This window comes from Notolabrus celidotus, chromosome 22 (genome assembly GCF_009762535.1).
Source record: "Notolabrus celidotus isolate fNotCel1 chromosome 22, fNotCel1.pri, whole genome shotgun sequence".
NCBI lineage: Eukaryota > Metazoa > Chordata > Actinopteri > Labriformes > Labridae > Notolabrus > Notolabrus celidotus.
Genome location: NC_048293.1, coordinates 9269505 through 9287323, shown reverse-complemented (window position 1 = coordinate 9287323; position 17819 = coordinate 9269505). Strand labels below are relative to the sequence as shown.

The 17819-nt window shown below is 39.3% G+C and overlaps 1 protein-coding gene across 2 annotated transcripts in view; it reads left to right on the top strand.

The window, feature by feature from the left end:
- rps6ka1 (ribosomal protein S6 kinase a, polypeptide 1) overlaps positions 1-17819 on the top strand; it is a 49596-nt gene that overhangs the window by 17181 nt on the left and 14596 nt on the right. Inside the window, exons 1-2 of one of the 2 annotated variants that reach the window (XM_034674578.1) lie at positions 15058-15165; positions 16095-16148. The exons of the other annotated variant lie outside the window; for it this stretch is intronic. Coding sequence (XP_034530469.1) covers positions 15124-15165; positions 16095-16148 — 96 coding nt within the window. The 5' untranslated portion in view covers positions 15058-15123. Of the gene's footprint in view, positions 1-15057; positions 15166-16094; positions 16149-17819 lie in introns of those variants that run through there. 2 annotated transcript variants of the gene reach the window in all.

Below are 17819 nucleotides of genomic sequence, written 5' to 3'. Positions count from 1 at the left end.
TCGCCAGTGCACACAGCATGGGTATATATTACGTCTGTTCTGTCCTGAACTCAGTTGAACTTGTACAATTTGCATAAGCTAAAATGTGCACAGTTTATATTTCTTGTGGCCACAACAATTCCTAAAATGTTGAAGCTGTCCAGATATGTTTATGTCTAGCTTGTAAAACCTCTTTTGTAAGGGCTTCATGGGTTTTATGCACTCATTTTCCTGAAAATGTGAGTTTGATTGTACAGGATGAAGCAGTGAGGGAAACGAAAATGTCAACTTTTACATTTTAATGTGGAGTATTGCTAATGTCAGCACTGTTGCGCAAACTCAGAGGTGACATTGGTTGTGCGCAGCACAGATGTAGCTTCAGCACACACACATAAACATGCTTAAATACCTACATACACACCCTAAGAGTAGTATGCAGGGTGTTAGCTCTCTGCTGTTGGGTTGGTATTTTTATACCATTGTTTTGCAATGCAATGCTAACAGTTCTATTGTTATCATTCAGTAGTTTGACAGCATTGTCCTGGAATGACTGTGTGAGAGGCTGCAGGTGTCCTCAGGTGTCACAAATACACGTACACAAGATGAAGCATGGACAGACAGTGTTTAATGGTTCTGTCTGCCTGTTGTAAAAAAAATCATTTTGAGTGCTTATCCTTTTCACTACTTGATGCGTTATAGTCACTTACTTCCCGCTCAAACATGACTCAGACTATTAACAAACCTCTGATATGACTGTTGTTGTGGATTATCTACCGGGCTCAGAGTTGAAGAGGTGTATTGCTCTTTGCTGTCCTCATGTGACCCACTGTGTTTGCTCTTTCTTCTTGTTCCTTCCTTGGAAGCATACATTATTACCTGTCAAACCTCTCCAACTCCTTTCATTTTCTGGGTGTGTGATTATCTGCTAGTAAGCCATCACAGTAACAAGCTGGTAGATGTTCATAAAAGATACACCCAGGGGCGAGGGTTGAAGTACAAAATGAGATTGTAAAAGCAGAAAATCTGACGTTTAATACACTATTTTTGAGGATAATGATAGTTGCATTTTCCACTATCAAAATATTTTCAGATGAAGCAAACAGTATAAGATGTTTTGATAAAATGTCAGAGGATTACACTTCTGTAAAATTAGATCTTGAGATGAAAGCCTCCTCTTCGTGTGCAATCTGAATATTTAAATGTAGGATCAAAGCGAAAGTCTAGAAATGCAGTGTATCAGGTAAACAGAGGGGTGTAGGAATTATGCATCTTGTGTAGATGTATTTTGTCAATGTAATCCATTTTTTGGGTGAGTAAACCCTGAGCAGGAAATGTGAAACATTGCAGGTTTACAATTAGAAGTCTGTGTTTGCAGAGCACTATATACCTACAACCTATAAACCTTGCTCAAGGGTGGCACTGCTTTGTTGCATCACCATTGTAAAACTGTGCATGTGCATTAGCTTGGTATCTATGACAAGAGTTCAATAAAATAGGTTTCAATTCACTTGATTTCACCTGATTTGCAAATTAATGCTGGTTGTCGCAGGGTAAAATGATGTCACATCTAATACCAGTGGAACTAACAGAAAATAATAACCCTGCAATTCAAAATAATTGAACATTTAGAACAAACACCAGAAAGACTTGTATGACAACTAAATCTCTCTCCCACTTTCCCTCTGGTAACTTCACAGAGCATTTGAATTCAAACTTGTTGCTGAAAAACAAGTAAAGGTGTCACTTGAGGATGCAGGAGTGTTGGATCAAGTGCACTAGAGAGGGACAAAGAAATCATAGCAATTGTATTTCTCATCTCCAGACAGGGTATAAGATTGCTTGGCAGGAACCTTTGCCTCACAAAACAACGACGCTTTTACACTGATTTTCGGATAAAGATTGCTTTGAGATCAGAAACCTTGCAGGCAACAAACACTGCGTTCTGTTTCTGCTTTTGTTTCAGGCCAGAAAATCGACACGGTCTCTAAAGACCTGTGCTCGCTGTCATGCAGAGTTGGCAAGGTCTGAGCAGCAGTGAGCAGGCAGTGTTTTATTACACATTGTGATTATGCACAGCTTTATAATTATGGGACTGAGAAGCTAATGTACTGGTCCCCCTTTGTATGAATGTATATGCAAGCATTATTCTTCCACTCATACAGTTCACTTACGTTTTTCCATCCCTAAAATATCCTTCAATTCTCAGTGATAATACTTTTAAAGTAGACCTCCTACATCGCATGGTTTAAATAAAATCACAAACTTATTAAGTTGTTGTTCCCTTTCACATTAATCAGTATTGTTAATTGAGCTTGTGGTGCTATTGTAAGAAAGCTGTGAAAGATTTGACAATATAAGTGTTTTTTAATAATCCACAGTGGGCAAGATGCATGCAGGTAACAAATATGGACAGATTGAGTTTTGGTTATTTTTTAACTGCCTTGTCTTTCAGTTCTTATCATAGTTTCAACACTTTAATTAAAAAGCTGTAAATCATTCACTTTATATAAGAGAGGCCAATGGAAAATCAAACAGCCAAACCCCTAAAGTGACAGCACACCCTTTTAAAACAGTAACACTGCTATGCATCTTTAAATAGGTATATTAATAAGGCCTATTAATAGAACATTCCGTGCATAAATAAAATGCATGAATGAATAGAAGCAGGTGTTGCTTTCATGATGTAACCAAGGTCAGGTCTAGTATACAGGCATAGTGAATTTATTTACTAAGACTGCCTTTATTAGTATGTCTTTCATAAATTACACCATTTCACAGATATTATATCAAATACAGTCAATTTTCTCAAACTGCTATCATAACCACAGTTCACAGTCGGATAATATTGCAGTGTGACTTGGATGTGTCAACAGAGTGCTTGAATTATCCAGCTGTGACAGAGCTTAAATGTTTCTCTCCATGACTCATCAAAAAGTGGACATAGACCCTGCAGTGTGAATAGTCTGTTTATAGGTTTAGTGTTTAACTGTTAGAGCTGAGAGTTGTTTGTTGGTTTGCCTGCACACTTAAATGTGTACCTCTACAGGGATAAAGGAGAGGCTGGTAAACAAAGGGTTATATAAAAAGAGAATTCAAATAGCTTTTTAAAGCTCCTGTGAGGACTTTTTGAGTGGTTTTAACAGATTGAACTTAACAGTGATGCCTCTTAAGCAGCAACGACAGTAAACAAGACAAGCAGCGACAAGATTTACTCTTTATTTGTTAAAATTTGTAATACCTGTTTTGGCCACAGTTGTTGCCAAATCCAACTCAAACAGGAAGTTCTTCAAAGAAGCTTAAAAAAATAAAGTCTGCTTTAGAACTCCTTAGATTGTCAGGAGAAGCAAGTAGAAACAAGATATTTTGTTGATAGACATATAAATAAGTTCATAGTTACTGATGTATAACAAATAAACAGCATGAGTTATTAGTTCAAACATGAGCTGGAGACTCCTAACGCTGATCTCTGAGATTAAAAGCTGTGGTGATAATCTTTGGAAGATTTGAATATTGTCTGATCAAATATAAAATTCTGGGGACTTCTCAAAAGATTGCTGATATACTCTCACTTCTGCAGTCTCTGTTAAAACAAAGCTTCAAAAGTTCTTGCTTATTTCCAACAAATATAATGTCTTTGCAGTCAATGTGAGCTGTATTCTGGAGGAAACTCTGTTTTAAAAGAGATGGTGTTTTTGTGTTTCGAACAAAGCAGCTCAAGGCTTCGAGAGGCAGCGTCAGGATTTGAAGTGTCCCTTCTTTCAAAATGCAAGATCTTTATAAGAAAACAGAGGTTGAATAACACAGGAGGAATGACATTTCAAGGATTGAGTGAAATGCGTCTCGCTGCTTTATTTTTGTGGGTTTTTTTGCAAAACAATTTTTCTCACCTTGAACGGTAACTACCTTTTACATATTTTCAAAACATTATAAATATGTTAAAACAATGCTGTGTTTGTGACGCAGATTTAGAGTTGATACAAGCTAGTCTGTAGAATTTCAGCCAACCACAGAGACACATTTTATATCTAAAGTATTTCCATCTGTGAATTGATTACAGTCATCTTCTCAGCTTCTGTCCTGCAGCACAAGATGTTAAACTGCAGAAAATATTCTGCAGTGACTGGCTTTGATTATGTCTGAATGATGATAAAGTAGCCACATGATTGTCTCCTTAATTACCAGACTGTTTCCCAGAAAAGACTGGAGACCTTTTTAATCGAAACATAAAATTGGACTGATTTATTTTTGACCGGATGGATTTTGCCAAAGCCTCTGAGTGTGTTAGTGAGCCCTTAAAAATAACATATTAATAGATTTTCCCTTTTATAAAGCTGATGACAGACATCCTTATTTGAGAAAGCCTGGGATACACTTGCATCTCTTTACTAATCTCCACAATTGTTTCTTTTGAGCTGTGCCACTGTACCCAGAGCATGGCAGGCTGTACACCAAACAAACCCAGTCTCAAGATGACCCTTCAGTGTTCATAAGGTTTATAGTATAAATAATTATGCAGATAATTTGGCTTTTATATACAGCATAAACTTTATACTGTATATAAAAGCCAAATTATCCACAGAGCTCTCCTTTGCTCTGAAAATAACAGACACAATAACAGCCAGTTAAAGTACAGAATAAATATCATGTTCAAATTGTGTGTTTTTCCAAATTACATTTCTGCTGGTCTCTTGGGGCTACAAGCTGAGCTGTAGCTAACTTTTAAGTCAATTGAGGACAAAAATTCTTTACCGGTTTGATGATTTGATTAGAGTTCACATGAATTCAAACAATAAGAGAGAAGTTGCTGGAAATGTTTAATGTCCAGGCAACAGCAATCATATAGAAATCTCAGGGAAACTTTTGTCGTACAGGTAAAAGAGAACGACGGGAGAGTGTTTGAGTATTTTATTGATAAACAGGTCGAAGGTGTGACAGCCTAGACGCCCCATGTGGTTATGTTTTCACTGAGATGAACAGCATTTTAACAAAGAAACTACATTTTTATTGTATCACTGGTAAATACGGTACCACAATTACTTATGATTTTAATTTAAAACAACATACTTTGATTTGTTCAATGCGTTTATATTTTAAATCATCATAAAAAAAATCCTTTGGTTTTCAAGAGCTAAGGCTAACTTTTTTTATTCAGACCAGCAGTCCAAGAATCCTGCAAAATTGCTTTCACACCACAAGCTTGCTACTGTAAACTACAATAGCTTGTCTTGTCAATTCAACGTCATGTTTAAGTTCTGATCATGAGGACTTGACAATATGAAACATTTTGACCTGAATATGTCAACTGTATCTCCTCTCTTTTCCATCTTTCTCAGTCTGCTTTAGCCCATATTTCTGCCTCTCCATCCTCGTCCATCACTCTGACATCATGATTGACTGTGTCACCCTGAAAGGCAGGGAGCCCTGCCTCATTTGATTATTTCTTGATCCGACCGATGAGGGTTGAGCAGACCTGCTCGTCAGTCCCTCTTACTCCTGTTTGATCAGACGATAACAATCACAGCGATAACAACAAGTGGAAAGAGCTTCTGGATCGTGTCAAAGTGGACTCTGGTGGTCCTGCTGCGCTTTCGCTGGCGACAGCAAGGGAACCCTGATGACGCACACGCATCTGCACTCTCGTACACACACTTTCTAAATGAGAAAAAGCAGCGAGGCCTGAAGATGCCCTCTTTCACGCTCTCCGTCCCGCAGCCACTCATCACTTCTCACCACAGCATCCTCTTCTCCTCCTTCTCTCCCTGCCTTATCTTTCATCTTCAGCTTCCCTCCTTAAAGTCTCATACATCATTATGTCTTGTAGTCCAGATAAAACACAGCTATTTAACGATCTGTTTAGCAGGCGTCCTTGGCTTGGCTGTCCTGCTCCGTTTTTATCCTTTCAGCTTTTTGTAAAAGTTTCTGAGGCAAACTTCTCTCACTTTTTCATAAAGTTAGTCTCTCAAAGGCGAGGACAGACTTGAATCCACCTTTTGTCAGATGGTGAATGTTATTTTTTCAACAAGGCCGCGCAGTCTTGCAAAAAAAAAAAGATATTTGACATTGTGACGCTTTACTGAGTGAAAGGTGTGCAGCAAATCAAAAGCCCCTTCTGGTTGAATATTCTGAGGAATTTTTGGTTCATCTGTTACGTATAAACAGCTCTTAGTGTTCTTACTTGTACATTGCAAGTTAGTCAGTTAACAAGAGTGAGGAACGGTGAATCAATCAACTTTATTACACAAGACAGACGGACTTTGATCAGACACACACCCACAAAAAACCTTGCACACAATCTTCTAGTTATGAAGAAAATTTATAGACTTATCCACTTGCAAATAAAAGCATACGCACACACACACACACACACACACACACACACACACACACACACACATGCACAATCATTCTAATCTTATTGAGTGTGACTCAGTGTTGTGTTTATGGCCACGTTAATTGAGCCTCTCCAGAAGGTTTTAACACAAATTAAAACAGCTTCTTGTTCTGTGCGGTGGCTAACAGCCCTTGTTGGAAACCATGTGTTTGCATGTGCTTGGAAGAAGTAAATCAGAGATCATTAGTGTTGTAATGGTGTGTGTTTTAAGTGTATGTGTTAGCTTGGGGTTTCATCAAAGCGCATGTGGAGTATGGTGTCTGAGTTCTATTATCAATAGAGTCTGTAGTTAATGCAGCAGCAGTTTACTGTAGCCAGAACAGAGTGCTGGTTTGCGCACGCGCGCACGCACGCACGCACGCACGCACGCACACACATTCGCACTGAAGCTAGGTGATGGACTGCCCAATTACCCAGTCTCTCTCTGAGCTAGAAGGAAGCTCTATGTCTCTGGATTCTCTGTACACCTTTAATCTGTATGAGCTTTTCGACTAACCTCAGTGCTCTTCTGCTTTCTATCATCTCTTCATCAGATTATCTTTGAGGATCAATTTTGCTGCAAGCAATCATAAAAGGAATATTCAGGCAGAGATTGCTGTGATAGTGTGTCATTACTTGTCATTTTAACCCTAATGTTTTTAGAGATAATGAAGTACCGTACAGCTTTCACCGTATCAGTCTCAACAGTCAGAGTGAGTGACTTCCTCACATAAACACATAGTACCTCCCACTGTAAAGCTACACAAAAAAGAATTCCTTTCGCTAACATTAGCCTTCTGTAGCGAATGCTAGTCCGTCTACTTAGTAACTGTAGTGCACTTATGCTAGCTCCAGTATGCTAGTGTTAGCTCCCACCACCATTGGCTTATTACGCGAATACACTAGGGTTAGCTTGCACATGAATCAGCTCAATCAGAGCAGCTGAGCAGCATACTGAAACCCTTTCTACAACATTCAAAGTTGCCAGGGGTCCAGCTCGCTTGGCTGGAAGTGAAGCTTCCACAAAAACTCTTCCCCCTGGTGGCTGGCTGCAGTATAGGTCAAAAACGCGTGGTATGAATGTTTCTCACATCCAATTGCTGTGGTGATATGTAGTTATTATTTAACTGTTTTGTGTTCAAGGCCTCTTTTTTCTGAAAAGTTTCTTTGTCGTTAGTTATTAGAGTTTAAAAAACAGGGTTTTACTTCCGGGTTTGCTTTGATTGACAGCTGTTGTAGAGGGAAACTCCGTAGGATCTCTTGACGCTACGCTGTGGGACGGAGCTCGTTACCGTGGCAACACAGAAATTACCGTGGCAACACAGAAATTCTCTACTGCGCAGACTCTGGCTGCACAAGATGGCAGCGCTCTGGAACAGGATATTTTGGCTTCAAAACCGTTCAATGAGAAAAGGCGGAGCGACGCTGTCCATTTTATTTACAGTCTATGGTTTTGACCCAACGCAGTTAACGTCGCATACCTTATCTGTGCAAAAGAAATACCCTGCAGGTTGTATGTACACTAAAGTTTTGCGCTAAAGCGTTGTGCTGTCAGACTGTCACCTCTTTTTACTGCCAAATATTTGTGAGAGAGCTTGGAGCAAGTTGATCAGACAGTCTTTTCAGTACACAACTGTGCCAACATTTGCTGCTGCGTGTCATTTGGTGGCATTATACATATTAGCCTATTGTAAATTTGTGCAAGATTTTCCAGTGTTACAAATGCCAGATTTGTGGTCAATTGCAGTGTGAGGCATACAGTCTGGGACAAATGGATATGAGAGCATTTTACTCACCAATATAGCTGCTGAGATCTGGATACATGTGTTAATGCTTGAGCAACCACACAGGTTCTAAACAGGCAATCACATTCAAATAGTTTTAAGTACTTAAGTACCATTTAACATATTTCACCAAGTTATACTTTGCTTCTGAAGCTAGTTTACAAATGCTTTGTTATTTGCAACCTGTCTAGTCTGAAACAACTTTAATAAACTATTGGCAGGTAAAATGAGAAGTGAGTGATGAACTTAAAATGTTGAACTTATCCATCCATACACATAACATGTGTCTTCACGCAAAAATAGAGGGTATTTTAAAGGTGAACCCCACTAATTAACAACTATCTGTAAACAGTGACTTTAAACCACTGTGAGAAACTCCTGGTTTGTGTCAATTCGATGCAAACTGTGGACAAAGCTCTCATCTCTTTGCTTTTGTCCTGTACACGTGAAAGTCAAAAGCTAATTACCCTGCTTCCTGATGTTAGTCCAATTTAACCCTCACTGTGAATCTTTGCTGTGGAAAATATTTTAAAAAAACACTGGCAGCAGTTTCAGGCATTGGAATAACTGAAATTATCACTCTTTGGTTTTGACCGTCACTTTTTCCCCACATTCTTATGTGTGAATCAAAGTGTCTTTAACACAGCCTAAACTTTGTTGGTTATTTTGTATTGAAAAAGTTACCACATGGCTTTACTAGTTTTGTAGCAAACAATATAATTCAAGCTAAGTTATGGCTTGCTGGAAGGGGATGTCAATTTTCTTCATTTTCCCTGTCTTAGTTTTGATAAGCTGTTTAAATGCACTATTTATGTATGTTATGGAAAATATTTGGAGTATTTGGAAACTACAGAAGATTTTTGTGAATGAATTCAGCCGGTATGTGCGTTTGTGACCAAATACTAATGTGTTTCATCATCACAAGACAAACTGGCAACCTACAAGACTCGCACCAGCAGCCCCTCAGACTCTTGCTCAATCCATCTTCTCACTTCTTCCCCTCCTCCATCCATTCATGGCTGCTATGGACCTTGTTGTCATGGTTACTGTGTCCTTGCCATCGCTAAGCCCTGAATGTACCGCCAGGAGCACAAAGGTTTATGATCACGCAAATACACACAAGAGCAGACGCACATAAACACACACTTCCCATAAATCCACAGAGGTCTTCTCTTATGGATTTTCATTTATGGATCACTTTGGCTTCAATCGCACGTGCACACAAACAGAGCAACACTACACACACACACACACACACACACACACACACACACACACGCACACGCTTAATACACACACACACACACACACACACACACACGCTCACAGACACACACTTGTACAGTATATTACACAGGGCTGCTTAGACAGAGTGCCATCCCCATTAATCATCCAGCGTGAGTTTACGCGTTGTCTCATAGATAAGTCTGCGCTTTCTGAAAGGTCTCTGATATTAGAGCTTCATTTCCAACCTTTAAAGGCCATCACAAAAAATAACTTCCTGAGTAGACACAGATAAATTCAGGCTCCTGCAGCACGGATCCAGAATTCTGGCACCAAAAATCGCACATTGAAGTGCAGTGTGAGGGCCCCAAAGTGCTCTATCTGTGAAGATAGAGGCTGGCAACTGGCTGCTTACCTGGAAGCATCATGTAAAAAGTGTTTTCCTGTGTGAGTGTTTGTGTGTGGCCTTGCCTCTTGTATGAGCTCTCGTCTCACATAGAGGATGCTGAGAAAAACACAGTTGCCATAGTTTCACGCTCTCTACAACGATTAAGGAGAATTTTCCGACCAGTTGCTCTCATCCTCTCGTAGTTCTCATTAATATGGATGCTGATGGTGATTATTGTCTGCCCTTTGTTCCTCCCTCTTGATTAAACAAAACCATCTAGTGCTTTCTTCTTTAAATTTACATTAGATGGTTTATTTGTCCAGGAAATGCATGAATAAAAGGAATCCTTACTCTTCTTTCCTTTTCTATTTTTGATTCTCTCCGCTCATCTGTTTGTCCTCCTCAGCAGTAATAAGTACTGCCCCCAGGTCTATATAACCTTTGACCTTAGCTGCTATGGCAGTAGCGGCATGTTAGGCACGATGCACCAATCCATTAACAAAGACTACATACTTAAGAGGCAATGCATCCAGTATACATCACTTTGTTGAATTTATTTGCATTGAACAAGTCGATAAAACCACAGATTTGTACCTCAAAGTCTTAAACCTTTTTTTTGCATTTTGCATTTTGACGTAATACTGTCATCTGAATATCAAATAGCAATAGACAGCAATAAATTCACACTTCATGTCATTAGCAGCACACTTACTCATCCTATGGGTGTAAAGAGGCCAAATTCAAAAGAGAAAAATGGCTTCAGGAGAAATTTAATTAGCCTAGTCTCAAAGCAATTAATACAGTGTTAGTAAAATTCAAATGCATAAATCCCTTAGGTAAGAAAGCTAATAAAATCTCTCCTAGTCCTTCTCAGATATTAAATTAAACCAAAAAAATACCAATTTAAGAACCTTTAAACTGATCCAAAACTACTAACATTTCTTTTCAAATGAAATAAGGCATACATCTGCATTTTATGTAAGGGATAATGTATGATTAGCCGGTAGTTATGGGAAATAGATCCTAACAGGGTGAGATAAGACCTTGATGCGATGCTGAGGGGTCTTATCTCACCCTGTTATGACTCTATTTCCCATAACTACATGCTAATCATACATTATCCCACATATTACCCAGCTACTAACTCCCAGTGATTCCACAGCAGTTAGCGTTCCATGGCAATGGATTCTTCATCACTCATCTTCCCTTCTTCTCTGAGATCTGTGGTTGACGCACCTTTTTAAAAAATAAACAATGCAATGTCACGACTTTATCACTGCCACTATATTCACCAGCGCTCATGGTTTAAGTTTCTTTTTCACAACCGTTAACTTAAATTTGCTCTCACAGCCTCGGCTTCTGTTTCAAATATTGCTGAACAGGATCCAGTATGCAAATCTCCATAGCCCGCCGAATTAGCATGCTAACCAAAACTAGCGTTTTAGCCACATTGTTTTGATACCAACGGAAACTAACGGTTTTACCTCACCTTGTAGTCTATGGTGTCAAAATGTGCCGGAACTCTCTTCCGCGGATTGATTTGACGTGTGATCAGTTTGCCTCTGGTGTTGCTCATGTTAGTGAAAGTTAATCACCATTGTCAAGGGGTTTTGACCAATCAGAATCAAGCATCCCACACAACCAGAAGATCAGTGAGAAAGCCGGGTAATAAACTGCTATATTGGTCACACTGGTACATAGGATGAAGCCTATTTTATGAACTTTAAAGATAGGTATTGAAGTGTGGCTTATACTCTGAATTTTAAGTTAAGTGGCAAACTTACTTTGACACGTTACTTTAATCAAGAAGTAGCCCTAAACTTGTCTCATTGGAGGAAGGTTGAGGCATGGCAGCTCAAGTGTGGTTAAATATTTGCTACAAACCTTTGTATCTCAAGTAGCAGGGCCCTGGTGTAGAACTGTTATTGCTTAATACTACAGGTTGTCAGTTATGTTTAATACAGGAAGGTTTAGGAAGGATGTGTGCACCAGAGTTTTGAGTTGTGTCCTTTGAGTGTGTGTGTTTGGCAAGAAGTTGGATTGATATTTTAGGCAAGCCACGAGAGGGAGGAAGCAGGAAGTATTGGCTGAGATGTGAAGCTGCTATTTTAGACCTCTCTGGCTGGTGTGAAGAGTTTGAACTGTGATTACGTGGAGATAGAGGTGTTCAGGAGGATTAATGAATGGTGTTATTGTTTATGTTTATAGGTTGTACTCTTTGCTGTGCGCATGCAGGTGTTGCTCTATGTTCTCTTCTTGCTGACGTAAGCTTGCTACACATTTCCACCGCAGTCAGCCAGCTCAGCTCGGATGACCTCATTGTTTAGATTACCAACATCCACTCTTTCTTCTCCTTCCTCTGTCTCACCCCTCACTCCCACTCATCCCTCCATCCCTCTCTGTTGTTCTCTCTGAGTCCTTCCTGCCATTTCTGACCCTCTTGTTTCCATTTATTTATTTATTGACTATGCCTGCCACTGTGGATATTATGCAACACCATTATGGCCTTATGTCAACTGGCCCAGCGCTGATCTGCCTATCATCTTACTGCTGCTGCTATTAATACTATAGATGCCAGCACAGGATTTCCTCTAGCATCTGTGCTAATCCTGTGCTAACATTGTTATATTTCCTTTGGAATCCACTTTCAACTTATATGTGTATGAGCATGTGCATGAGTGTGTGCATACAAACAGCATCCACTATTGCACAGCCTCCTAAGTCTGGCTTTGTGATAAGCTCCACCACAGGGTCAAAGGTCAAAACATATGACCTCTTAGCAGTGACAAACCAAACTCAGTGATTTTTTTTTTTTCATTTTCCTCCCTCGCTTTACGTCTGTTTGTGTCATGATGCTCTTCCACAAACATTATCATCTATTGTCATTAATGCTAAAACTTTTGCTAATTTGTACTCGGTACTAGTTCCCCTTCTTCTCCACTAATACTCAAAGAATCTGTCTTTTGTTCTACTATTTAAAAAATGATCATTTTAACTTGGAGCTCTTGTATTACAACTGTCTGAGGGATAACAACAGCTTAACTGGCAGAGACAAAGATCATAACTTAAAGTAGTGAGGGATAAAGACTAGACAATGTTCTGTCCTTGATGAGCCTTTAAGTCAGTCTGCCAAACTGAAACTGAACTTTTCTTTCTTTCTGCATTTGTCTCTTACTTTATAGCATTCTTGATATCTCTCTGTATTCTCCCTCTGCCCGCCCCAGGCTAAGTCCTTTAAAAAAAAATACATTATAGGGGGATTGCACTGAGACTTGGTGCACATCCATCTGCAGCCCTGATGCATCTCCTTCCACCTCCTTCACCAGCCTGTCAGTCATAGCTCTCCCAACATGTGTTTCTGGAGGGCAAAGAGAAAGTGAGAAGGAACAGGACAGAGAGAAAAGAACAGGATGTAGGTGGACAGATGGAGGGTCTGTCAGGCCGAATGGAAAGAAGGTGTGTCGCAGCCTGTTCGTCTATGGAAAAAAAAAAGATAATGAATGGGAAATTAAGCTGTTGAATGAATGAGTCAGCACTGCCTGCTAAAATGTAGCAGCAGGAGAACTGAGGTTCGGACTGATAAAAAAGGAGAGAGACATTCCTGTCTCTGCACTGACAGATTTGGGTGCCTGCCTGCAGACATGTCTGGACCCTCTCACAAATACACAAGTGTATGAACTTTTAAACTCTGAAGAAAGACCACTTGTGGCTATCATGAACGCCAAATTCCTTCACCCAGTTCATACGTGTAGAAAACATAGAATAGTATACATTCCTTTACTCGGCTTAGCTTTCAATGCTCCTGTTCTTTCTTAAATCTTCCCCCTCATATTGGACATCTGTTATACCCTATAATAATAGAAATGTAACTGATAATACAAGTGTTTGTATTGCATAAAGAGGTGTTTGTTTTATCCACAAACATGTGGATGAGGCTTAATTGATTTGTCATTAATAAAGCCAACTTTTATAATTTCTTAGAGCTTCTTTAAGTTTTTTATCAGGAGTGATCGCTAAAATTAGGATCCATATTTTTACAGGGTATATAAAACACATAATATATTCTTCTTTCAATATTTCTGTAACTTTTTATCTTAAGTGCGTTTGTGTGTATGTATGCGTGCGTGCGTGCTCCTCCAGACAGAGTCTACTGCAGGATATTTGTTTTCACAGTAATAAGACTGGATGGATGGATGTTTGGACTACTCTGTCTCCCTCCATGTACTCTCTACTTTTCTGCAGTCTCATACTCTGAACTCTCTCTCTCTGCTCTCTCTCTCTGCTCTCTCTCTCTCTGTTCCTCCCCCTTGAAGTCTGAGCTGTCATGGTTTGAAGTCATGCAGGTGCTGCTGCTTGGTTTTCCAGGAAAGTAGAGTGGCTACAGAGAGACATGAGTACTGTAATTATCTAACTAGCCAGCTGCCTGTGTTAACTAACTTCTTCTCATCTGTTGATTTTGGATTTTCCCACTCTATCACTCCGATTTTCTCTTTATTACCTCAACTTTTTGTCTTTTTTTCTTCTGGTGTAGTTCTCATCATGATATGGAGCATGTCAGGACTGTGGCGTGCTTAAGGGGGCAAGAGTTAACAATGTAAACATGCCCTTACTTGGTTAAAGCCCCTTTCATCCTTTAAGCATTAGTTCCAGTCCTGGCTGCAGACCTGCACTGGCTCCTAGTGTTTATCAGAGAGCATTACATCATGTGAGGAAGACCTGTGTGCTTTCTAGCTGTCAGACAGTCAGTCACAGGGGACGTAGTTTCATGCAACTTTTTATTACAACCACTGCAGTTTGTTTTTGCATGTATTTAACGATGTATCAGTGTCTCATCATGAAAGGTTCAGTACATGTTTTTAGATTTAAGCTGGATTAGATTCTAAAGAATCATACAAACGTCAAACAGGATCGTCACTTTCACAAGAACCTCTCAAGATTCTTGTCAAGTATGCATCAGTGTGCAATCAATTTCCTCCTCTTCTCTGTAACTCCAGCGACTGCCAGCAGGGGCTTTTGTAATCATAGTGAGTGCCTCATCATGCAAAGTGAGTCTGTTTTGTTCAAAATCACATCAAAGTGTGTGACAGCAGTTTAGTTAGGTCCACTGTCTCTTTGCACTTGCTCTTTTCCTCTTTATACCAAAACACTTCCTAAGATGCACTTCCTGGTTCCTCAGTCTGCCGGTCGCGTTCACTTTTATCAACCTTCACTTCCCATTTTGATGTGTGTGTGTGTGTGTATACAGATTGTATCTGTCACTGTGGTGTTGCATACAGATAATGTTGACCAACTCTGACACAGATACTGTGTATATGTAAGACAGTGAACGTCAAAGAGGTTCACTGACTCCAGTGACATGGACATATCTGGACTCAGACATGTGGAGGCTCATTTTCCGCACAAAAACTCGCACAAAAGAGGCAAGTGGACTTTCATTTTCATGATGATATCGTTGACCTGCAGCTGGAGTAGAGTTAGAGTCTCTGTCAGTGTGGGTGGTGCAGGGTTGATGGACATGAGGATTAGGGGGCCTGCCCTGCAGCTTCAGGAAGCTGTGTGTGTAGTTGTGTGTGGGATATTTTAGAAGGAGAGGAAGGGGTTGCCTGTGTATGTGTGTTTGTGTGGATGGATGCTGAGCTGAAGGAAACGCAGAGGGACATGTTTATCAACCACCTCCTTTAACCCGGATTTGCACCTTTTAGGGGGTAGCTTAGCTCGGTAATGGAAACTCAAAATCTTTGTTTCATTCCATCTTGATCAAACCATCTTCATTTTTTACCTGATGATTTATCTCTTGAGTATCTCAAGGAAAAACAATCTTTTACAGAATATCTCATGCATTTTATTACATTTATATTATAATATTGATATATTTCACTGAAAATGCTCTTTAGACCATATATACTGTTGGGATAAGTCAAGTGCTATCTGTGCCCACTTATTCCTGTCGAATCAAGAGATATTTTCAGCTTTATGTGTAAAAACTAAATAAGTTCTCTGAAGTTGAACATTTTTGTGAAAGACAGTCATAAAACGAACGACAGCTCCCCCGCTGCTTAAAGAAACATGCTCAAATCATCGAGCAGGAAGGACGTGAGATCAGTTCAAGAAAAGAGGAAGTGAGAACTCTGAGGGAAGAAAAAAGAGGTTTCCTGTCACTAGTGTGGCAACCCTTACCATTATGCCCTCTTTATCCCCATCTGTGTGTAAGTGTGAGTTTCACCAGCAATGAAATTTTAGTATTTAAGGTCATCTTTATTCCTGTTAACCTGATATTTATGTTTTGTACAAACCAGCATGTTCGCAAAAACAAATAGTAACTCTTTCATGCAACCATCCTCCCCTATAGAACGTGTCTCACATTTCCTGGATAGAGAAGGAATTTGCAAATATTAGAGCCCAGGTAAGCTCTGACCATATCTACTGTGCATCTGCTTCCTGAAATCTGCAAACAAGCTTACTTTTGCGTCTTTCTCAGCATCTAAGTCTTTTCACACCTTTTCATATTTCTCCTCCAGCAGTTACTGCAAAGTCAACCATTACATGGGTGTGTTCTGCAATGCAGTGTAATCACATGCTTATAAAAGTTGGTCTGCTCATGGCTTGGTCATGCTGCTGCTTGGTCAAGAGAGAAGTTGACTCATGCGCTGCAATCATACTGGTGTGAAATGGCCTATTCTCTCTTCCGTTCGAGATGTGTTCACTGTATAAACAGCAACAAAGTGAAAGATGGAGCCAAGAGAAAAGGGTGAGGGGATGTTTAAGAAGGGGTGAGAGCTGTTTTAAGAGACAGGATGAGCTGGAGTCGAGTAGACCATGCCTGACTGGAGACAGGAAAATCTCTGTCATCTGCAAGTGAGTTGTCTCTACCTCATCCTCCCTCTGGCTGTCTCCCCCTTTTCCTCTTTCTTCTATCCTGTTGGTTTGTGGGTAAAAGAAAGTGTCATAAATCCTGATTCTGGAGTCGACAACTCAATTCACCTCAAATTTATTTATGTAGCACCTTTCATACATAAAAACATGTAGCCCAAAGTGCTTCACAGAATAACACATTCAGAAAACAACAGCAATGGTAAAATGATACAAGGCATGATTTTTAAATACTTAAAAAAGAAAAGAAAATCAACACAATAAAACTAATAAGATAAGTAAGAGTGGAAAGAAAAGTTAAAAATAAGGTACAGTTAACAAGATCAGATAAACACAAGAAATACATAAGATATATAAATACCTGTTAAAAGAATGGTTTAGATAATAATGATTAAAATAATAATAATAATAATAATAAAAATAATAATAATAATAATAATAATAATAAGATGGGACAGAAGATTGGGGTTACACAGAAAGTGCAGCAACAACTTGTATGAGCTTTATAAGTAGAGCATCTAAATATTCTATGCCTGCAATTACTGGCCAATATGAACCCAAATGTATCCTATTGGTGTAAATATATTTTCTTGTACTTGATGTTTTTTTTTTTTTTCATTTTACGGAACATAAAAAAAAGTGCTTAGGGTGATTTGTAAATGAAAGTTAGGGATGTGCCATTCAGCCAATAATATGTCACCCTCGCAAGTCAGCACCGTAATTGCTAGTTGGTTAAAAGATATTAATATTTGTATTATTAAAGCCCGAAAAGGCTGGTCATATTTTGTTTTTGTTGTTTTTAGCTGTAAACCTGCTATTAGCTGGGTTGCAGTTCTGGTTAATGTCTTAGTAATGTAATACCATAATGATCTACTACACTGATGTAAACAAGCACAGGTGACAGAGTGCATCTCGTAGCGCTGCACGGTTTGGTAGTGTCTTAGAAAATGGAGATGAAGTTGTGTGTAGGCTGTGTCTGGTTATCTTCAACAATATGTAACATGCACAGGCATCTGGGCATTAATGTATAAGAAGGACAGAAGGCCGGTGGTGCTAGCTCAGCTAAACGTAGCCACACTCTGTTTTAGAGGTGTGAAAAAATGTTGATACAGCAATATATCACAATACTTTGACCTCTAATATGATATCGATAGTTCAACTCTTAATATCGATATTTGTGTAATAATAAAAACTCTGATTTTAG